Source organism: Lactuca serriola, chromosome 4, assembly GCF_051521515.1.
Source record: "Lactuca serriola cultivar US96UC23 chromosome 4, Lser_US96UC23_V15, whole genome shotgun sequence".
Classification (NCBI taxonomy): domain Eukaryota; kingdom Viridiplantae; phylum Streptophyta; class Magnoliopsida; order Asterales; family Asteraceae; genus Lactuca; species Lactuca serriola.
This window is the reverse complement of record NC_136411.1, coordinates 291,660,074-291,684,710: the sequence shown is the minus strand read 5'-3', so window position 1 is coordinate 291,684,710 and position 24,637 is coordinate 291,660,074. Positions and strand designations below refer to the sequence as shown.

Genomic DNA, 24,637 nt, shown 5'->3' with positions numbered 1-24,637 from the left:
TCACCTGTGCTGAAGGTGGGTGGTGGAGTTGGATGTTCCAGATAATCTTCTCGATGAGTTGGGACCGACCGGTAATGGTTCCGGCGACCTGCTACCGGAGGGGTTAAACGGGGTTTGGAGTAAATTGATTTCCAAAAACTTCCTGGTGAAGAAGATGATTCAGGTGGGGACCAATCCCCCCCCTCTTTTTTTTGCTTTTCTTTGCTGACTTATCAGCTAATCCTTTTTTTTGTTTTGTTTTTTTAGCTTTTGTCGACCGGTAATGACAAATTGTTGCCGACGGGGAACGAGGGCAATTTCTTGGTGGTTCTATGGGTGTCACCGGCTGCCTAATTGTGACGGCGATATGTCGTTCGGCGGTCGTTGACTGCTCTCAAAATGGTCATGGACCAGGTGGGTTGCCGATTCTTGGCGTTGGTGATCGATTGGTAAACAAACTGTGGTGGTTTGCTCTGCTCGTCGGAGTTGGAACGAGTGGTGAACGGATTCCATTGTTTGATGGTCAGAGGTGATCGACGGTAGTGGTGTTTGGTGACCATGTGGACCCACCTTTTGACTTTGTTGGTGCGTGTTCAATATATATCTCGTCCCCCCCTTTTATTAAAAAAAAATTGTTCACAATATACAGACACAGAAAAAGTATGAGCTGTAAATGTTTTTCTCTCTGTCTACACACTAGCTTTTGTCTGCATTGTTTTTCTGAAATCCATTAATTAAAATGGTAAACTATAGGGTAAAAGTAATTAACCCTTTGTAGTGTACAAGAGTTACAGCATAGCATAAATAGACTTGTATATTTAGACTTATTACTGAAATGATTTTTTGACGATATATAAACTGAAAGACAGTCAAGACTCATCAAAACTTCTCTTCTCCTCTATTTTTTTTGAAAGTTCTGAGATGTGCAGCAGTAACATAACTAGGTTGTGTACAACCAACTATTGCAGAGATAGAATTACACAACAAAAATCATAGCTAAAAACGATTTTTGATAATATGTGGACTGAAGATGAAATAAAAACTCTTAAAAACATCTTTTCTCCCCATTTGCTGAACAAATCCCATATTACAAGTGAAAAAACAGGTCTGAGGTGGGATGTTGCTCATAAAACTTCTTTTCTTCTTCAGCTTGCTCAACAAGCTATCAAGATGTGGGCAAGAAAAGATCTGGAAAAAACTTTGTTTTCCTTCTTGAAGCTTTGAAGGAAACATTAAATAAACAACTTCAACATTGTTTTGCCAAGAAAATCAGAAACCAAAAACGATTTTTGGAAAACGAGTAGAGATGAGGTAAAAACCATGAAAACTTCATTTCTTCTCCACTTTTTGAAAAAACCATCAAACTATAAATGAAACTGGATCTAAAATATCTTTCCAAGCTCCCCATAAATGCTCAGATGAGCTGAAAACTTGAACAAATATTTAGATATGAGCTTAAAAACGGAAACAAATCTAAGGATCTGAGCAAGAACACTAAGCACATAAAGAGATCTGAAAGATAGAGCATATCAGATTGAGAGATCAGAAAGGTGGATAATTAGATCTAGACAGATCTCGGCAAGAATCAAGCAGATCTGAACCAGATGATGCTAAACATGAACATATCTTAGCAAACCTGAGCTGAAGCACAATAGATCTGAATAGATCTGAGGGAAAACGAGCTTGCAACTAGCTGAGGCTTTTGCTACTTGCTCGGGTCTGGGATGGCGCCAAATGATGCGACCTGGACCTCCAACGGCTCTCATGGTCTTCTACTGCGGCGGAGATCTGCTAGTCACAATCAAAGAGATGCGTTAGAGCCGTCCCAAGGACTGTGCCCCGGGAGTGGACTCTGATGATCAAGTCAGATCAACTGATAGACCTGATATGGTCCTCCGTAGCTGGAGAGAACCATATTGGTGCCGGTGATGGTGTATGGTGGCTGACGGCGGCGGATGGCGGCCGAGCCACCCGACCGGATTATAGTGGCGGCTAAGCCATGGGGGAAGAGTCTAGGGAAAGGCTCCAGGGAAAGGTCCTCCTCAATGGAGGAGGAGGCACTATTCTATTTATAATGGACAATTAGGTCAAGAAAAATTAGTTCAGGCCTTGGGCCAGCCCAATTCAGGCCCAACTAGCAAGGAGTTGGGCAAGGCCGCCCGGAGGCGCCGGGCGGGGCTAGCGAGAGCGCCCCAGGAAAGGCTGGCGAGTGCTCCCCAGGCAAGGCTGACGGGGGAGCGCCAGGAAAGGGAGCATCGGGCCGGGCCGGCAGGAGAGTCCCCAGCATGGCTGGCAAGGGAGCACCAGGCAAGGCTGGCAAGGGGACACCAGGCAAGGCTGGCAGGAGTGTGCCATGCCAGGCTGGTGCTCTAGAGTGGTCTAGGCCATGCTAATGGACCATAAATCATCACTATACATAACATATAAACCATGCATGCCAGTCACATAAGGAATCCCTGGAAACCATCCAGGGTCTTACTCCGAGTGTCATGGGAACCCCCACATGGTCTTAGCCCAATGCCTCGGGACCCCCCCCCCCCCCCCGAGGTCTTTGACCTAGGATGCCAAGGAAACCTTCCAAGGTCTTAAACCTAAGTGCTCGGGAACCCCCCAAGGTCTTTCATGCAAGCATAATCACAAAACATATAAATTCATAGAAAAGGCTAACACATATATCGTAAACACATAATGGGTCAGCCTTGGTGCCTTAGACTCATTGGTATGGTGAGGAGACTCACCTCCATCTACCAAATGCCAAAGCTGATCTCCTAACCGTCCGAAATCTCCGGGGCTGAATGATAATATCAACTAACATTAGGACCTTAGATTAATCAAAGGGAAAACTCAAACCCTAACCCTATCCATGAGGCCCAATATTCCATCCTTACTAATGGGCCCAAAATCCAAGTCCAAAATTAATAATGGGCCTCTTGGCCCATTAAGGCCCAAAAAAAAGTCTATGACCCAAATCTGATCAGACAGCCCATAATTCACAGAATTCAGTCAGTCCGATAATCAAAATGAGGTCCAAGAGTTCGCCAGCCCAAAACAGAAATGGCCCAGTCTGCAATGTGTACGCTCAGCGTACCATTCTGGTACGAGCGGCGTACTAGGGGCTCAAGGACTACGCGCAACATACACTGAGTACGTCCAGGTTTAGCACTTTCTCCATTAAGTGCTTAATATCCAAAACTTTCACGTCCAAAAGTTAGATCTGAGTTGTTCAATACTTCCTAAGGCATAAAGTTGCTAACTTTATGTCTTTGCATCTCCCTCACACCCCCAAAACCATCATTAAGACCTTTCCAAAGTCTTTAACCCATGCATAAGGCCAATACTTCCATCAAGATCACATTTTTATGCTTCTAAATGACTAAGGGACCTCATATCTGCCTTTTTTTATCATATGGGGGGTGCTTAGCTCAACAAAAGAGGTTCAAAGTTCATCAAAGGTACAAACTACCAAAACCCTAGCTAGATCAAAAGATTAAAATGGAAAGGTGCAAGCTTTTTACCTCCAGAAGCTTTGCAAGATGAATATGATGCAGGATCTTGAAGGACCCACTTGATCCAAGCTTGCTTGACCACCTCCTCCTCTTGCAATAAGCACTAAAAGGCCACAAATGCACTCTTTAAAGCTAAAAAATGATCTCACAAGTTTCTTTGGTGTGCAAGGATGTTCTAAAGTTGTGGGGGCTCTCTAGGGTTAAGTCCAAGGGACTTAAAGTCGTTTAAATAGGCCTCAAGTCCAGGAATGAGGATTTTGAACCACTGACGCGTACGCCCAGTGTACCTTAATTTCTCCGCGACCAACAAAGCGTAGTACGCTAAGCGTACACTTAAGTACGCCCAGCGTACTTAAGGGACCATTTATGCAAAAATATAATTCTTTAAGGTTCAAGACATACCAGATTTTTGGGTGTTACAAACCCAACTCAAGGGCCCAAGGCGCATAATATATATATATATATATATATATATATATATATATATATATATATATATTCTTCTGGTCCAAAAATCTATTGCAACAAGCCCAAACTCCAGGCCCAACACTTAAGGCCCAAAAATGAGTCTTAGCCCAAAAGTCCACAGTGAGGTTACGTGGGGCGTACCTCCCTTGGTACGCTCAACGTACTCACGAATCCAGATTGGCCATCGGGGACACTGGGGCAGTACACGGGGTGTACAGGAATTACGCTCAACATACTCCCCAGCTTCACTCTTCTACTCATTTGGTCTTAATCAGTTAAGACATTAACTGAAATCCTATGTCCGGACTCCCTAATGGCTCTTACTCCATAAAGTCAGTGACTTTAAGCCTTTGCATGGCTGATAAAGTCCTAAACCCAAATACGCTCACTCTTTACTCCAAAAATGCTCATATCTCATGCATGGAGAGATCTTGACGACCAAGATCTCATTTTTATGACTCCAAATGGCTAAAAGCATCTAAGAGGACAGGTATTACACTCTGGAGTTCATCAAACTCATAAAGTTACAATCTTTGGACATAAACCCCTAAAAATGGACTCAAAACAAGAACTAGCACAACAATGAGCAAGTTTCGAACTTGATACCTCTGGAAGATGCACCAACAAGTGTATAACTCAGATCCAAAAGCTGGATGCTCAAGCTATTCTCTTTCAAGGCTCATTCTTCTTTAATGGACAAACATAACAAGTCATCACCCCACTAGATCCACATGAGAAAGTCACCAAGATTTAATCTTTATGCTTTCTGGAGCTAGATCAATATGATTAGGCATTGGATCCACAAGCTCCAAGCCAAACAATGCTTCCTCAAGGAACTCCTTCTTCCACAATAAGCACCAAAACTTCACTAAATCACCAAAAAGCTCAAGAATCACTCAAATGGAGGCTTAGGGTCGATTTCTAGGGTTTAGAGAGATGGAGGCTAAAGATATTAGGGTTAGGTTATATCGCCTTTTTAATTGATCACTAACCATATAAAAAATAATAGAGATATAAAAGAATTTTAAAATCATTTGAGATCATGCTAATTTTGTGAGACCGTGAGACCAAATGTAAAAATAATTTTAAAATGCAAAATATAAGGAAAAATCCAAAAAAAAAAATTAATCATTATTTTCAGAACTTTAATTACCTAAAAAAAGTTACTATTTTTTTGAAAAATATTTGAAATATTCTAATAGAATATTACATTGTGAATATTCTAATGTGATTTTTAGAATGTTAGAACATTCTACTAAATTTGTCAGATATATAAAATATTATAATATTTTACTACAATATGTAAAAAAAAATGTATTTTTTTTTTGAAAAATTTAAATTCCGATAATAATATTTGAAAGTTTTTTTTTCGAAAATTTTCAATTATTTTGCATTTTAAAAATATTTTTTTATCTACTAAATTAGTGACTAAGATCGCGTCCCACGGTCTCGCAAAATTAAACTGTCTCACATGAACCTAACGTTATATATATCTAGGGGTGAACATAGGTGGGTACCCGGCCGAATTTGCTGGAACCGGAACCGGCGGTTCCTAGGATGTTGGAACCGGTTACATCGGTTCCTAAGATTTTGGAACCGCCGGAACCGGTTCCGGTTCCGGGTACCCGGCGTCTAATTTTTGAAAAGTAAGAATCACAAAATTACATTATAAAGCTATTTTTACAGACTTTTGGTGCGTCTATTTCAAATAAAATAAAGATGTTTTGTTGCAATCAGAAAAAATAACACGTTCCGAAAATCCCATGCATTCTAACATTAAATAAATTTCAATATTGTTGTAAATGGTGTAACTAAAAACTAGTGAGATTTTGATGAGTCATAATTTGTGACTCCACAGTTTAACGAATCGCTTTCTTAAGTAATATTTTAGCTTCTATTGAGCTCTGCTTATTGTGATTCAGCTTATCTGTTGCAACAAGAAATTCGATTTGTTAGTGTACATGCATATTGTATGTATTTGTATTTATCTTTTAGCTCATGTATTATTATTGTTTGTATCATTACATGTAGTGTAGGCCTGGCACATGTCCCATATTATAAATTCATTTGAAATGAAGGAGAATAATCGACTTTTTGATGCCAATATTGTGAGGAGGCAAACCACAGATGGTAAAATAAATACTATGTGTATCCACTAACTTTTGCAGATTCTAAAAACAATAAACGAATTATGTACAAAGAAAATTGACAGTTTGTCATATATATATATATATATATATATATATATATATATATATATATATATATATATATATATATATATATATATATATATATATATATATATAACGGTTCCGACGGTTACCCGGAGGGTAGCGGTTCTGAAAAAATGAAAACCAGAACCGGAACCGCTTAAGGCGGTTCCAATAATATAGGAACCGGAACCGAAACCGAATAAGGCGGTTTCGGTTCCGGAACCGGCAGTTCCGAAGCGGTTTTGGTTTCGAAAGCGGGTACCTTGTTCCGATGCTCACCCCTATATATCCCCTTTTTAACTGATCACTAACCATATAAAAAATAATAGAGATATAAAAATAAAAAATATGAATGGAGATAAAGATTTCTAAAAAGTTATTTCATATATAAATAATTATAAAATTATAAATTATTTTATATCATGTAACTTGCTTTGAAGCTGCATATTGACGCGTATAATGTTGAAGATTCAATAATTTATCTTTATCTACTCGTATTATCCCTACCATGTTCTTTTGATTAGTTTAAAATAGAAAATAATTATCTGTAAAACTGAAATAGTTAATTAAATATTAAGTTGTTATGAAAATCGGTATGAAGCTTAAATTTCATTATATCGACGTGCGACTTTATCCAATTTCCTTCTTTGTTTTCATAATTTCTTTACTGGGTCATGACCCTGACCTCGTCCTTTTATGACGTCGCAGCGGCTTAACAACCGGTCCCCTCATTTTCCATATTGTTTGATACCCGTGTAATTTCAATGTGTTTTAACTTTTAAGCATTATACAAATATAAAATAATTTTTATTTTTATTTTTTTGTTATCCTAATAGGTGTAAACGAACCTAATGTAGCAATCAAGTAGTGACCTTGATATTTGTATATTTAAACGGCCTAACATAAAAATATTATAGCAAAATTTGAGTTTGTAAGGTTTGGAAATATAGATAGAAGGATATATGTCTTTTCACAGACCGAGTAATCATATATGATTACACAGCTGGTGGCAAAAAATATGGTGGTGACAAAGGTGGTTGTGATATAAGTGACAGAGGTGACAGTGGTGATGTCGGCTGGTATCAGAGGTGGTGGTAATGGTGGTGGCGGTGGCGGACAGGGACGGACGGAGGAATACATGGTAGGTGTTGCCGGGATGAATAGGTGTTGTCGATACATGAAAAATAAGTAGAAAAATTGAAAAATCGAAAAAAAATTCACTACGGCCAGAAAAGTTAGGGGTTGCCGGTGCCGCACCGGGAACCCCTTAGAACCGTCCTTGCTGGCGGAAGAGAAAGGAACGAGTGACGCTATATAATCATTTATGATTATAACAGACCTCTCGCGTCGGTACGCCAGAGGGTTAGAACGGCAGACCTGAAATATGTGGTTGAGGTTGAATCTCAAGATCTCTATTTTATTTTTAATCTCAACGGAACCTACCTCTCTCTCTCTCTCTCTCTATATATATATATATATATATATATATATATATATATATATATAAGCAAGAACATTGTTTATCTTCGACCTTCGTGACAATAGAAAACAATATTGTTTACTAGGGTGAAGTAATAAACGATAATGGAGTAAGGAAAACAACGATAGTAAAACGATAATGGAGGGAAGAAATGTTATTGAGGATGATATATTTACCAAGTGAAAACCAAATCGAGTATAATTACTAAGTTAAAATGACATATTTAAAGGTTTAGTACCTAAGCTTGGGTGGGGTTGTAATGTATATTCCCCATCCCTATATATATATATATATATATATATATATATATATATATATATATATATATATATATATATAAGTTTACTTAATTTAAATTTATATTGACAACCAATATACCATTTTTTCACTGCGTTAAATATCGACAACTATTGTATTTATTCAAGTAAAGTTATAGAGTATAATTTATGAAATGTTAAATGTTATATGGATTTAATTTTTCTATATCATCAATGGAAATTATTTACTAAATCATGATTGGTATATTTTAAATTGATTATGAATATAAATGTTAACTTTTATGTTTGTTCTTATTTATTTGGTGTTCGCAAGAATTTTGCATTAGACTTAATGTAACTTTGAATAATTTTGGTATATCATCAATGTAATTTGGTATGTATCTTTCAATTATATGAAATATTAAATAACGACATTCCATTACTGTTGTGATAATTTAGTTTATATATTGCATTTTTTGCTAATGTTAACGGTCTTATTTTTTTCAAATAATCGTAACGCTTTTACTAATTATACTTTTTTACAAATCCCTTGATATCTTATAATTTTTTTATCTTACTTTATGGTTTTTCAAAACTATGTTATTTTCAAGATTGATCGTCTTAAATACGAAACTTTGTTCACTGATTTCGACCAAAAAAGGTTTCCCATAACCGAGATATGACATTTCAAAAATAGGGATAAATTAGGGAAAAATACTGAAGTAAGTGCTTTGGCTTTTTAAATAAAAAAAACTACACACACATTGCTATTAACTAAATATGTTAAAAACAAAATAGAAATTACAATGCATTTTGTATCTAGTGAACACAATCACAACAACTCAAAAGAAATTTAGAAATTGCAATTCAAAACATTATAGATTAAAGTCAAAGTACATTAGTATTAACTAAATATGTTAAAAACCAAGAATTATGGGAAAATATATCAAATTAATAGCAGTATAATATTGATAATTAAAACACTAAAGGATAAATGGTAGTTTTCAATCATCAACTACCGTCCAATCCAAACAATCTCAAGAAAATTTAATTACGTAAGACACGCATACATACATACAGTTAATCAAAAGTCATTGTGATTTTCTCATGAGCGTTTTGATAAAACATGTAGAGTGCAACATCAAGTTCAAGGTTAAAAAGACAAAAATAAAAGATTCGAAAACTAATATTAACATTTATAATCAAGATTATTAATGCATTCAAAGATCACAGTAAAATACAACACTAATGAGAATCAAAAAATCGAATACAATTAATAAAAATTAAGAACATCAAATTAAAGAATGAGGATGACAAATGTGATGCTGCAAAGGGTGATGATGTTCAAACGTTATGCTGCAAAGAGTCTGAAGAAAACATAATTTACGAATAGCAGCACATGATTTATACATAACTTTCAACAATGATTATGAAAAGAATATCAAATTTCAAATTCTTTGATTCTTTGAAATTGAACGACGATATCCCGTAATCTTGTAGATACGTTTCATATAAATTGAAAGTATATACGAAACACGTCAGGTAAGAACGTGATTTTAATTAGGAATGAACGAAATTACTTTAAAAAATTATGATGAAATTTAAATGAGTTGAATACATTAGTTTTATAAATGATGTTAATATCAAATCAGTTAGCCAACTTTTAAATTTAGTCGAGATTAATTTAATTTAATTTAATTTATTTTATTTTAAGATAACATTATCAAAATAATCTATCCTAATAATGTAAAATCATTTTGGCCAAATGCCATATCATTATTGCATTTGACACATGTCATTTTCTAATATTTTTTTATTTATTGTTTTTCTACCTGTTGTTTTGTGGTGCTTTTCCATTTTATTAAATTTTATATAATATTTAAAAATATAATAAGTGTAATAAGTGTAATAATATATGCATATCAATTTAATTAATGTAACTTTCTTTTTAATTTTTAAGTTTTAACTTTAATCTATTTATTTAAATTATTTGTTTAAATTTAAAAAATGAATAAAAAAAGTTCCAAATAACAAATTAAACATTAGATTTTAATAATTCAATATTATTTTTTTTATTCTTTGAAAATTCAAATTTCCTAAGTTGGTAGATCTTCATATTTTTTTAACAAAACCGTGGAATATACACAATTTAGTCTTTTAATATAGGGGGTGTTTGGGGTTTCAAAAAGTCACAAAAGTCTGATTTTTTGTAATTTTACATGTAAAAGTTAAGCTAAAAATCATTTGACTAATCCAAATACTTTTTAAAGATTCTTTTACAAAAATTCCTTCTAAAAAAAATGTTAATTCCAGGAAAAGCATAATAAAGATATGATTAATGTATTCCACTATATTTGTAATTTTCCGTTTCAAAAGACCAAAACAGCTTTCAAATTTGAAACTCCGTTTCAAATATCAAATATAGATGTTAATTCCAGGAAAAGCATCGGAACCTTCTTCATCCTGATCATACGCTTTTCCCTCAACAAACTTATGGTACTGGCACGTATATATTGCAATTGAAGGCGACCAGAACAATACTGTATACAGATTACGATTGGTAAACTGCCAACTTTTCATAATCTTCTTGGTCGAACCAACCGCAGGTTGCTGCAATTTGAAGGGAGAAATAAGTTGATTGATTTTGATTAGAATTTCACAGAATGGGAGGATGTTTTTCGGACGTGAGCGGAGGAAAAGCAGCAGTCGGAGGAATCCATAACCTACAACATCAAAGCGGTCCGAGTAGTAACGTCGCTGTCGCTTCCTCCTCTGGTACGGCTGAGAATGAAGCTGTCGATTTCTTCTTTCGTTCCAAAGGCCTTCAACCCCTCTTCACTCGAATTGAGGTATATATATGTTCGTAAATTAACTGATCGTGTTTTGTAAGTTCAAATTGCTTCTGGTTCGTTGAATGTAGTTTGGGGCATTGTTTGAAAACCTAACAGCGTAGCCGTTTTAGCCACAAAACATCAAATTCTACAACTTCTTATATAGATAGTGCACCCAAACTTCTAGGGTTCGTGAGTGTTAAGTGTTGGAAAACAAGTTTAAGCAACTTTTGCCTTTCATCTGAAAGTAGGTTGCATATGGTCCATGGATTGTGAGTTGCATTCTATGGTTACACTCAGACCATGGCTAAAAGCATGCCCAAGCATATACTGTACAATGGTTTTATCTGTCTTATTTTCTGTCAGGGAATTCGTATATGGTCACATGCATGTAGTGGTTCTTAGCTAGCATGTTTATTCCATGGGCCATTTGATTACTACCACTCATTGTTAGGCATTATCATCCCATTCCCTTATATCACTTTGTTTTTATTCTTATATTATCTTATGTTCTCTACTATATCCTATTCATTAAGTGGAGTCAATGTAAAAAAAACAGTAACCAAGTGTAACAATTGTTCAATCTAGGTTACTCTTAACTTTTTTCTTAAGTTTGACCACTCAACCTCCAATTTTGTCCCAATATTGTATTTTTCTATCTTTTTACTGCAAAACTGGTTATTTTGGGTTGCTAAGTTGGGTTCATATTACCAAAGAGTGACTAAGTTTCACAGTTGTTCCACCTAAAATCACTAAAACTCTTTTTAGAGGTTCAACTACTCAACTTCCTATTTTATTCCACTATTTTGAATTCTTTTAAGAGTTTTAACCACTCATAAAGTCAAACTTGTAGTTGGGTAAACAGATTTAGACTTTTTACTTTGGTACAATCATTTTTCATAAAACATATCATTATGTCCTTGGTTTATTATGATTATTACAGGTTTCTTGTAATGTTTGTAGTGATATTGATGTTGTTTGTAGTGATTATTGTATTGATGTGCTCTAAACCTGTACTTAGTTATTCAAGACTGTTTTGGATTGCTTGTTTAATTCTTCATTATTTTCTTTTTTGTACGTATGAAATTTTGTGCTAGGAAAAGCAGAAAAGTATAAAACATCGTTAGAGAAGATTTTCATAACACGTGATTCAGTTAATAGATTATTATGCCAACTTGAAGTTGACTCCAGTTAGTATTGCATGCAAGTCAACATGTCTTGGTCAAACCAAGTGGCTTTTAGTGGTTCTAACTATTTTGGTGGTCCTTTTTTGGGATTTAATGCAGACTACAGTAGATGTTTTTTTTGTTTGTTTGTTACTCTATAGCTTGACTAGGTTCCTTTTGTTTTCATATTCAAAAACCTACTGTATATAAGCCCATTTTTTTTAAATCAATCGCTTTACTATAGCACACTTGGCTATTCTCTTAAATTTGGCATGCCACACTCTGCTGATCGAAATAATAAACCAATATTTTTGCAGTTGTCTTTATCAGCTTCAAAATTACGCGATCGTGACCTCATGTCAAAGGTACTATAACTAAGTCATAAAATTAATAATATTTAAAAAATTTATGTATTGTTTTGATGCTAATCCTCTTCTTTGTAGAGTGACCCTATGGCAGTTGTATATGCCCAGAAAAGAAATGGAACTCTGGAGGAACTTGGAAGAACAGAAGTGATCATGAACAGCTTAGATCCCATGTGGATTCAGAAAATAAATGTTTTATTTCACTTTGAGATTGTTCAGCCATTGATGTAAGCATTCTACTTATTTTGTTTAGTTTTTTTTTTTTAAAAAAAAAATCTATTACACCTCATTCAAGATTTTGTAAATTCTCTGCAAATATATTGTTTCTTTTTGCAGCTTTCAGGTGTATGATGTGGATTCAAAGTATCATAATTTGTCAACAAAGGTGCATATAACTTCTCTTTTTACCCATACAACTTCTCTTATTACAGCATTTTACTTTCATTTATTCCCATTACATCATTATACTTTGAATAATCTACATAATCATAGCAATGTCATTCAAATATAAAGCAAATTTCACAGCTATATCTAATAAGAAAAAAAAAAAACTGAAAGTACAATGCTATAATACACAAATAAATATAAGTACATTGCATTTTCTTGCATTTAGTCCTATTACTTATCATCCTTGACATTTTGTATTTGTTACACAGGTATTGAAACTAAATGAGCAAGATTTTCTTGGAGAAGCCACCTGTGTTTTATCACAGGTAAGATTATTTGCAGTTTTATAATAGAGCAAAAAGAAATAAAAAAACAAATACTATTAATAAAGCAGAAAGTGGATACTAGCAATAAAGCCTGATTAAACCTAATTCATGCCCCTTTAATCATTTACAGATCATGACTCTTAGAAGCCGAAGTATGACCTTAAAACTACATGGTAAAGAAGGGCAAATTGGGGATTTTGGTTCAATAACTGTTCATGCAGAGGAAACCATTGATTCAAAAATTGTTACTGAGATGAGACTCCGATGTTCAAACTTGGATAACAAGGATTTGTTCTCCAAAAGTGTAATCACTCTTAACTATTCTAAAAAAAATCATTGTCAATTTCTTTTTTTTTTCAATTGGGATTTATTTATAAATCTTTTATTTTACCACTTTCAGGATCCATTCTTAAGAATCTCTAGAGTTGTTGAGTCTGGAAACCCTGTTCCTATTTGCAAAACAGAAGTTGTGAACAATAATTTGGATCCAGTGTGGAAGCCCTTATGTATAACTTTGCAGCAATATGCTAGCAAGGTGAACCTCTTTACTCCTTCTCAATACATATTTTTTTGTATTTTATTAAATATAAGAAATAGCACTGTACTTTTATTGATTTGTTTATTATAAAATATTACTTACATTTCTTCCAATTACAACATTTTACTATGTCTTGATAAGAAAAAATGGAAAGTTAAATGCTATATCTGTGTAATTATTTCCAACTGTTTTTTTTTTTTTTTTTTTACAGGCGAATCCTTTAGTTATAGAGTGTTTTGACTTCAATAGCAGTGGCAACCATACACTAATTGGGTAATTATTTAGTTATTTAAACACAAAAAAGAAGCTGTTTTATTAACTAAATGACTTATTGACACATACAGAACATAAATGTCATATCTTTTATTGTTGACAGGAAACTTCAGACATCAATTGAGGGGTTGGAACTGCTTTACAAAGAAAAAATAGGGGTAAATTTGGCAATTCCATCTTCTCGTCACCAAGAACGTGAAAAGGTATGTTGTATTCATCTATCATTCTATTGTACTACTGTTATCATTTTCTGCAATTTTTATAAGATTATGAGAAAAAGATGGGAATATATATTTTTCATTTAATGATGCATTATAACTAAAAAATTGCATTTACATGTTGTAGATTCTCAAGGGCAAACTTTTTGTGGATGGATTTATCGAGAAGCAAATTTATAGTTTTCTTGATTATATTTCTAGCGGATTTGAGCTTAACTTCATGGTTGCTATTGATTTTACTGGTAAGTCTGCTTAAATTAATCTTTTTATTTTTCTTTCAGAAATTAAATGTAATATTTTACTTGATAACAATTTCCAACTTTTCACAGCTTCAAACGGAGATCCTCGAAGGCCGGATTCATTGCATTACATTGATCCTTCTGGTCGCTTAAATGCATATCAGCAAGTGAGTAAATGACCATTTTACCCTTATGTGAATGTCCATGTGGTTGGTAATATTAATATATAAATATATAATTATGTTTTGTGATTGATTACAGGCTATTATGGATGTTGGGGAAGTGATACAAGTTTATGATTCAGATAAAAAGTTTCCTGCTTGGGGTTTTGGTGGAAGAATGTATAATGGCCCTGTTTCTCATTGTTTCAACCTCAGTGGAAACACCGAGGTCTGTAACTCTGTGAATGTGACTGTTTCTCAATCTCCTGTATGTGCAAAAAGACGTAATTGCCCTCGTCATCCGTGTTTTGTGTAGGTTGAAGGAGTACAAGGAATAATGGCAGCCTATCAAAATGCATTGCATACCGTGTCTCTTCATGGGCCCACTTTATTTGGTCATGTAGTAAATCAGGCTGCACAAATTGCTGCTCACTCCCTCTCACAAAGTTCCAGCAAGTACTTTGTGTTGCTAATTATAACGGTAAAACAATTTTTATATAATATAATATTTTCTATTTCATATCTATTTTCTTATGATATAATATAAAAATTTTATGCTTTTTTTTTTTTTAAGGATGGAGCTCTTACTGATTTGCAAGAAACTAAAGACGCACTTGTTAGGGCCTCTGATCTACCCCTCTCCATTTTAATTGTTGGAGTGGGTAATGCTGATTTTGGAGCAATGGAGGTAAATACTAAATACACTGGCATCTGTCAGAACACAGGTTGTACTGCGTTTGACATGCATTGGACTGATGTCAATGAGATTAAAAAAAAATGGTAACTTTTTGTCCCGTCAAAAAAGGTGGGATAGGGACTCGCTTTCGTATCTCTCGTCTATGCAAAAGACGAGAATGCCCTCGTCATCATCGAAAATAGCTTGTGGTCCATTCTGGACCAGACGGGATTCGACAAGCTTTCTAGGGATATTTCGATGATGGCAAGGGCATTCTTGTCTTTTGCATAGACGAGAGAAACGAAATGGGAGTCCCTATCCCGCCTTTTTGGACGAGACAAAAAGTTACCATTTTTTGTCTCGTTGACATCAGTCTGATGCATGTCAAACACAGTACAACCTGTTCTATCATTGTCGTGTAGCTTTTATTATTCATTGACAGTAATTGTGGGATTTGAAACCCTAACAATGTGATCCACCAGATTCTGGATGCTGATAATGGACAACGATTGGAGAGCTCGACAGGAAGAATTGCTACTCGCGATATTGTTCAGTTTGTTCCCATACGAGATGTGCATCGTAAGTAATAAATAAAAATTTTCCATTTTCATTTTTTTTTGTTTCCCATTAAGTGTTGTCTGAATAAATTGTGTTTGAAAAAATGACAAGCAATTTAAGTTTGACCTATAATTAAATTCATGGGAATATTATTGTGTAGGTGGAGATATATCGATGGTGCAGGGTCTATTGGAAGAGCTACCAGGGCAATTCTTGACATACATGAGGAGTAAAGGTGTGAAGCCACTCAACTTTGATGGAAACCAAGTTCCCATTCCACCAGATCTGTTATTCACGTGAAATCTTGTCTTGTTAATATCAAACCTCTTTCGTACAGGAAACCCTAAGTAAATGAAAGTATTGGTTAAATATGCATATTTTTAGGTACAATTGTTTTGCAATTGGTTAGATATGTTTCTTTAAAAAGGTTGTTCTTTGAGTTGACCCATCATATCAGATGGAAATCTGGTACTATATAGCTACTATCCAGTAGGTGGCTGTCAAAAGCGAAGTGCTTATTGAAATTGGAACACACTCCAAGATTTATTGAATCTTTTAGCAAAAGTTGATTTGATGTTTGATCAGGCAAAGGGCCAAAAGGAGCACAATCCATATTCAAACTAAAACCAGACATAATGATCGTAGATTTATTTCAATGTTTAGGTCTTTGGTGTTGGATTTGGAATTCAAACATTCAGTTGGATTCCATGAGGTTCCTCTAATGGAGTTCTAAACTTTCCAAAAAGGAGGATTGTACAAACCCCAAAATATGTGATATGGAAATTATTATCGAGAGAAACAAGAGAAAAAGAATAGGAATCTCAACCTAATCTAACATTAATATGGTAAACATGGTGGTTCAACAAAGAAAAGTAAAAAGGGAATGAAAAAGAAAGGAGTAATTTGTAAAAGTGGCTTCATTTCTTAGACCTTTTCCGGAAATGGTTAGGCTAACAATATTACGAGTTGGGGCTAGCCCACTAGGCTAACAAGGAAGTGTTTAATCTAACAACTAGCTAGGAGGTCATAGGTTCAATCCCAGGTATAAGAGATATTTATATTATTTGTCGTTTCAAAAAAAAAAAAACAATATTACAAAAGAAAGGCATGGCCGCATGGGCAAAACATTGGAGAAATATTTACAAAATTATTCCCCATTTAGAAAAAAAAATCTTATATACCTTTATTAAATAATATCATATTTATCCAACTAAATTTTTAAATATTATATTTACCCTTTATAAAAATTTTAATTATCATAAATGCCCTTTTTAAATATCAAAACATTTAAAATATTCTTTATTTACGACATGACAATATTAACAACAATAAAAACTAAGGAATCAATATACACATTTCATGGAGAGGACTGAAGATGAAACATTTTGTTTGTCAAAGAACGATATTTCAACAATTTAAAAATAGGCGTTCCATTATTATAGACGTAGCGATAATATGGTTAAATTTTGTAATTATTATAATAATTAAATGATTATAAACTATTAAAAATATTGTAAAATATGATTTTGGCAAATATGACATTCTGAATATTTATAAAGAATAAATATATTATTAAGAAATTAACAAATATGATGTTTTGATGTTTAAGAATGACATATATAAAATTCTCCCTTTAGTTAAATACTAGCGCTAACCATAAAAAATAATACTATTATCTTTGAAATTATCAACATGTAGTACCATTTTTGAATGTGCTATATTGACTCATATTTTCATAGTAGGGTTTCCAAAGATTCTTTCTTAAGTGGTCCCCTCTAAGGATGGAAATGGGGTGGGTTTGGGGCGGGGTTGACCATCCCTGTTCCCATCCCCGAGTGTGTAATCTCGTCCCCATCTCCATCAACATCCCGGACGGATGCGGGGAATCAAATCCCCCCCCCCCCCCTGCCTTTTTGGGCTTTTCCCCAGCTCATCTCTGATTCATCCCCAATCTATCAACATAATAAACTCTAACTTACACAAGAAAAACCAAGTTTAATAAGTGATCAAAACTAGATGCCATAATCAAATTCTGTTTACATCAATCATAAAGTTTAACAAGCATTAAAACGAAAAGTGACGATTTGGTATACAAATCGACGAACGAAGTGACGAATGACGAACTCCTGGAATTGGAAACATATTTGATATACGGACTCTATCTCTGATGGTATAATATATATCAATTTATTTTAGTGTACTTAATTCAAATTCAATAAATGATCGATATATATATATATATATATATATATATATATATATATATATATATATATATATATATATATATATATATATATATATAAGCGGAGGCGGGGTAGGTTGGGGATTGTTATACTGGTCCCCGGCCTCATCCCCGGTTTTAACATAATGGGGATCCCTGGCCCCGTACCCGTTTTGGTGGGAAAAACCCATCCCTCGATTGGGGCGGGTCAACCGGATTCCTCGCCGGGTTGGGATAAATTTTCATCCCTAGTTCGCTCTTAAATAAGGTGACGTCTTTTCATCATCAACATCAAAAATATTGGACTTTCTAAACTTACCTTTTATCAATTTAATGAGGTGAAAAAGGCAAATCATCTTCCAATGCCTTACCTTACTATTATGGTAGTATTTGACATCCTATATAGAGGTTTTCCTTGTTATCTTTGTTATCTGCATGTTGAAAAGTAATCAATTTTCTTTATTGCTTTGACTGCTACACATCCTTTATCATCTAATCCTGGAGGTCTACATGATCATATAAATAGATTATGAATTCTCGTGACAAGGGCCCAAAAATCATCTTTAAGGTTGTAACATGATTTAGGTCTAACAAAGTGTAACATATTCTCTTCATGAAATTATTATTAAAGGGTTTGAAAAATAATAATACCCAAAAATCATCTTTAAGGTTGTAACATGATTTAGGTCTAACAAGGTGTAACACATTCTTTTCATGAAATTATTATTAAAGGGTTTGAAAAATAATAATAAATAAATAAATAACAATAATAATAATTAAAATAAGTTTTAATACATCTATTTAATTGTCATAAATAGGATATATTAGTTCAGGGACCAAATGATAAATTTAAGAAATTAGAATTGTAAGTGGTATAAGGTTTGGGGGTGTATTGGTCACATGCAAGTTTCTAAGGGACTAAGGTCTGTTTGATAGACATCTTTTCAGGTCCAAATCGATAATTCTAACTGAATGAACTAGAAAAACTGTTTGATTTGCACAAAAAAGGTCTTTCCCGGTAAAATATGTCTATCATAGGAAGCCACAAAACCATATCTTTCTGGCTGAATGAGCCGGAAAGACAATTGTGCCGCAAACCTCACTTCTTTCTTTCTTAGATTATTAATTTTTTAAAATATTATTAATTTTTTTTATTTGATTATTATATATTAATAAATATTATTTATAATATATAGTATTATTTTATTGGATTATTAAATTCTTCTGGTTAAAGTTTTTAATTTATTTTTCTTGGATTAATTTTTTTGGACAACACTGCCACCAATTTATTTTAAAAAATCGCATTCATCCCATTACTATCGGACATATATCGGGTCAAGAATCACATGTTGGGTTATAAATAAACTAAAATGGCTAGAAAGAATAACAACGTAACATCAACTTAAAAAACAATAAACTACAAAACAACTTAATCGACATTCTATTTAGATTTTAATTGATTTGTGTTTAATTACTTTTTATGATAATTTGTATTTGGATTTCTAAATTAATGATTATTATTTAGATTTTAAACGACTTGTATGTTTTTATAATTATTTAACAACTTCATCCATTACAAAACAACAGGGTAATATGGTCATTTTCATCATTCAGCACAGTAAGTCTGATGTACAATCAAACAACATGGTTTCTTTTCCACTCAGAAAACTTTCTCAGATAGTACTTTCTTGGACAACACTTTCCCATACAGTAACTACCAAATGGGACCTAAGGCTACCTAAGTCGAAACCTCTTTGTCTCCTTTAGTGATATGTCGACGCAACTTTATGCATGAATTGCAGGTCCCGATTTTCCTTCCTTGGCCTTACACAAATTGATTTTTAGAAAGCAATATAATCCTTGATCTCTTCACACTGGTACCGGATCTTAAGAAGCAATCTCCTTCGTCTTTCTTTTCTTAGAGAGACAGAGAGAGAGAGAGAGAGAGAGAGAGAGGTGTAGGGTCATCGGTTAGGGTTCCAAGCAAGGAAGAAACTGTGCAACTCGATCCAAGCCATCCCTAAGGTATGATTCATTCCCACTTTGTCCCTAATGGTGTCACACCCCCGAACCAGGACGACAGAAACGTCCGGGGGCAGGTGACTTCATGTACAGTATCATAACAATTGAATATGAATGAAACATAACAATCAAACATCATACATTGGAGATACACACTTACATAGTTTACATATTGGACTTGTTCATCAATTACACAAAATAAGAAAATTAAAATTTATTGATGTTTCACCACTTGATCTCATAGTCGAGCTTATTACCTGCCATTGGATTCCTGAGAATACAAGTCGTTTTGAAAAGCGTCAACTAAAAAGTTGGTGAGTTCATAAGAATTTTTGTATAAAATGGTTTTGTACTTGTTTAGAGTAGTTCTCATAGTTTTTTTAGAAAATTCGATATTTTCTATAAAATAATTTGTAAGTCACGTTCTAAAACTGTAAATATATGCATGCATGTCCTTTGTTATCTTTTGTTTATAAAAGTAAAGCAAACGTTCCCAGAAAATCCAATATTTTCTAAATAGAAATGGTTTGAAATGTTTGTGTCTGTTCTTGTATTAATGCATGTGTGTTAATGTTTGCGAAAATAGAAAGAGAATCATTCCAAACAACCCGATGTTGTCTGCATAAGAGAAAGCTGGAATCTCAACCACTGAAGTTGGGTATTAGTGCGTATAGGTTACCGTTTTATCCAAAAAAGAAAAGAGAATGGTTTCCCTGTAAATTTTACAACGTTAATTCCTCTAAGTGAGCCGCTATAACCATACATGATAGTGACTAATTTTCCTGTCTTGGCATTTTCCTAACGCCTGTTTTGATTATAAGGTTTGTCACCCTATACTGGCCTAGTCTAATTATAGCGAACAGCTCAGGTGTGAGGGGGTCACCCCCATATAGATCTATACAAAAACTCTCGCTCTCCCTCCAGGAGACTCTGATTATAACTACAGGCTACGACCATACACTCGGTGGTGTCAACCGACAGGTCTCACTAGATCATTAATCGAAATTTACACAGAAGAAGAAAGAAGAACATATAAGGTATATTTCAGGCCCAATAAACATATACTTGAACAACTAAGGTCCACTATACGTGTCTATTATTTCCAGGATCAAAAGGAATATGAATATATATCCCGGGCCCAATATGCTGGGTTTTATACAAACAATCCTATGTGTGCATGCAACCCTAGAGTTGGATCTATGTTATCACTATTAGTTATACAACATTATGAAAACATAAGGAAACCTAGCATGCTCCTAGTAATATCGAAAATCATGAAGGAGAATGGATTACAGACCTCTTGTTGTTATATTGTAATAACAACTTCAATCTTGAATCTTCTTGTCTTTGAAAGCAAGTACCACAAATGTAGTACCTCTAATGGCTCGCAAACACCAAGAGCAAATGAAGAGGCAAGAGAGAGAGAGAGAGGAGGTATGAAATTCGGCTCTAGGAACCCTATGAATCAAGTCATGGACGAATTTCATATGTCAAGGGGTGTTTATATAGGTGTAGGGATTAAGGTTTCAGTCCTTATCCTTATTTGGTTGCTTGCCCACCAAGCAGCCCAAAGGATAACCCTAGAAACCTTATCATGGAAGAATTCTAAGTCCTTATCCCCTTGAATTCGTCCACCCTATCCTATAGGGCATCCATTTCCCTACTTTGCAACTATCATATAATTACAGTTCAGCCCCCCTAGTTTAGTTAACTTCTTTTAATCACAAAACTCATTCTTAATTAATTCTTGACCAATGTTAACTAAATAAATATGATTTCTCCTTTAATATATTATTCATATAATATATTAATAAACCATAATAACCTCTTTCTCTATTAGTTCTCCAGTCAAGTTGCTTTGGTGAAGGCAACCCAAAAGGACCATGCACAACCGGGTCAAGTACTTACCAAATATGGTTACGGGCTTAGACACTAATCCAACAGTCCCCCACTTGGATAAGTCTAATAACCATAAATGTAAGTATAATCCGATTAGCAATCGAAGCTCTCAAAGACGTTGTCGAACTCTGATCATATCAGTAACCTATCCTTTAGATAAGGGATCATATATTCCTCCATTCTAGATATCGTATAAACGTGAGACATGGATTGAAATAATTCTCTCAGTCTATGTGTTGTTTCCCGATTTCCGATTTACGACGGCTGACTAACTGAAAAAATCAAATTAGCCCTAGCCCGGCCGAGCATTTACGTTTGTCATCACTAAATCATCGAGGGGCCCACAGATATCGCTTTTATCCCACTGTGGGTAAAAGGAACGGATAAACTTCAACTCAATGCTCGCTTGCACTCACTCACCAAATCACACACAACAATATGTTTTATAACACCAAGTTACTGGTGCGTTTACATATTATCAATGTGCAACCCACTCGCAAGATACAACTCACACATCTCCGTTTCAAGAATATAAGATATTATCATCTCACCAATCGCTCGTGATAAAATCCATGAAGTGATCCAAGTGAGCGTGGGATAATCCAATGCTCAAATCATATTCTTAAGCATTCATGAACGTTGCAGCAAACAATCTACACACCAATTCACGACAATCTTCTTTCATACCTACTCCCAAAGTATGAGTGACTGTGGAACATTCGAATAATTTGATTATTCTGAAATAATTTAATTATTCAGGAAGTCAAAACATGCAAAGTGAAACACAAGAATAATACTAATTGTGACATCCCCAATTTCTCGGCCAGAAAAGACCGATTTGTTTATGCTTTGTTTTATAAATCAGAGTGATCGTTTAAAGAAAACGGTTGCGGAATTTGTTCCCAAAAATAAAATATGATAACCATTTTATCAAAACATTTCTCGAAAAGAATGTATTTTCATTAAATAATAAAACCTCGGGATGTCATGTTCGTTACAGACCAAAAGCATAAACAATATAAAATAGACCTTACAATAGTTATTCAACTACTGATCTATAATCCAAAATCTCTCGTCAAGTCCGCCGACTTATACTCTTGTGTCATTACCTGTAATGAAAAGAAAACTGAGTGGGTCAGGCTTGGGAGCCTGGTGAGCATATAGGGTTTTCAACCCACAATAATACATTTATTATATTCAATTATCAAACAATCAACCCAAATACCCATCCCCATTATCTTCTTAAGGTTTCACCCTAAGAACCAACTATCCTTCATTCACTTATTCCTAAGGAATCGGCACGAAATCCATTGCTACCAAAGTTTATCTATCGGGTAATAAATCCATAGTTATCAGACGCTAACTCCATAGTCGTCGGGGTTCACTCAAGCGGCGCTAACTCCATAGTCACCAAGGTTCACTTAACAAGCGCTAACTCCATAGTCGCCAAGGTTTACTTAACAAGCGCTAACTCCATAGTCGCCAAGGTTTACTTAACAAGCGCTAACTCCATAGTCGCCAAGGTTCATCAAATAGGCACGAAGTCACATCGTCGCCAAGGTTTATACAATAGGTGCTAACTCCATAGTCACCAAGGTTTATACAATAGGCGCTAACTCCATAGTCACCAACTATTCCATCTACCTATGTTCTACCCAACAATTTTTGTAGATATAAATACTTACACAGTTTAAATCATTTAACACCTATATAAAACTCCAATTTCCATGCCCATCTCAAATAGACAAATAACATATAAACACATAGCACGTATTTCATAGCAAATACTTCATATTTATGTGTTAGAAGAAGGTAACTACACACCCACACATATAAACAACAATATACTTAATACACTCAAACCATACTTGTATTATTATCGTGTTTATGAAAGGTAGTATACACTCACTTGATCAGAAGATGATCGGACAGCACTACGACTTGCAGAAGTAGTAATCCTCAGCAGATCTGGAAGATCTCTTCAAAAATCAAACTTCTCGCGGGCAGAGCTTCGGCTCGGGAACCGCACTTCTCGAGATCTTCAGGATCTCGGGACTTGCCTCGGGGCTAGAGAATAATATCGGGGCTTCGGGGTATTTTTGGCACGCAAAACGATGCAAAACGGGAGAGAGAAGAGAAGAAATTGGCAACCCTAAACGGCTGGCCCTTCAAATCTATTTATAGGGCAAATTTGGCCCTTGCCACGTCGTGGCAACCTTGTTCCACGTCGTGGGCTTGGTCGTCACTGCATGCGTCATCCCAAGTTGCATCTGGGGGCCTTCCGGAGGTGTCAGGACACTTGCCACGTCGTGGCAACCTTGTTCCACGTCGTGGGCTCTGACAGTTTTGGGGTTTCGCGCCCCGAACTTCAGAAATTCATAACTTTCGCATACGAACTCCGTTTTCGACGTTCTTTATATCGACGCGAAGGTGAGATTATGATCTACAACTCTCGTTTAGACTCCATTGGCTAATTTTGACTTTATTTTTAATATATTATAAGTATATTAGTTATATATTATCTTTAGTAGGTCAGGACAGGAAAACTCCGTTCGAAATTCATAACTCCTTCATCTGAACTCCGTTTTCGTCTGTCTTTTTATCGTTGGACTACTATCGAATGAATCTTCAACTCTTGTTTAGATCACTAAGGATAAATATCTATCTACCTTAAGTTCACTATTTACATCGCGCTGGGTCGCGCTGGGTCGTGCCGGTTCTGTCGCGAAACTTCGACAGGTCATAACTTCTTCGTTATAACTCGGATTTTGGCATTCTTTATATGCACGGAAACCTTGTGAAATATACTACAACTTGGTTAAGATTAATCCTTATAAATAATATTCCA

General features: G+C 34.8%; 1 protein-coding gene across 3 annotated transcripts; it reads left to right on the top strand.

Annotated features, from left to right (window-relative positions):
* The first annotated feature begins 10,294 nt into the window (after window positions 1-10,294).
* On the top strand, window positions 10,295-16,034 carry LOC145097143 (protein BONZAI 3-like). 3 transcript variants are annotated; one of them, XM_079034660.1, is made up of 17 exons: window positions 10,295-10,466; window positions 10,569-10,755; window positions 12,221-12,268; window positions 12,347-12,495; window positions 12,605-12,653; window positions 12,925-12,981; window positions 13,112-13,285; window positions 13,382-13,516; window positions 13,731-13,792; window positions 13,896-13,995; window positions 14,138-14,252; window positions 14,340-14,416; window positions 14,511-14,639; window positions 14,727-14,891; window positions 14,985-15,098; window positions 15,569-15,665; window positions 15,805-16,034. In XM_079034660.1, exons 2-17 carry the CDS (start codon window positions 10,570-10,572, stop codon window positions 15,942-15,944), a joined length of 1,797 nt encoding a protein of 598 aa, XP_078890786.1. In that variant the 5' UTR covers window positions 10,295-10,466; window position 10,569; the 3' UTR covers window positions 15,945-16,034. The 3 variants fall into 3 exon arrangements, with proteins under 3 accessions (XP_078890786.1, XP_078890787.1, XP_078890785.1); XM_079034661.1 differs by having other exon boundaries at window positions 10,559-10,755; XM_079034659.1 differs by having other exon boundaries at window positions 10,296-10,755.
* Window positions 16,035-24,637: the final 8,603 nt, after the last annotated feature.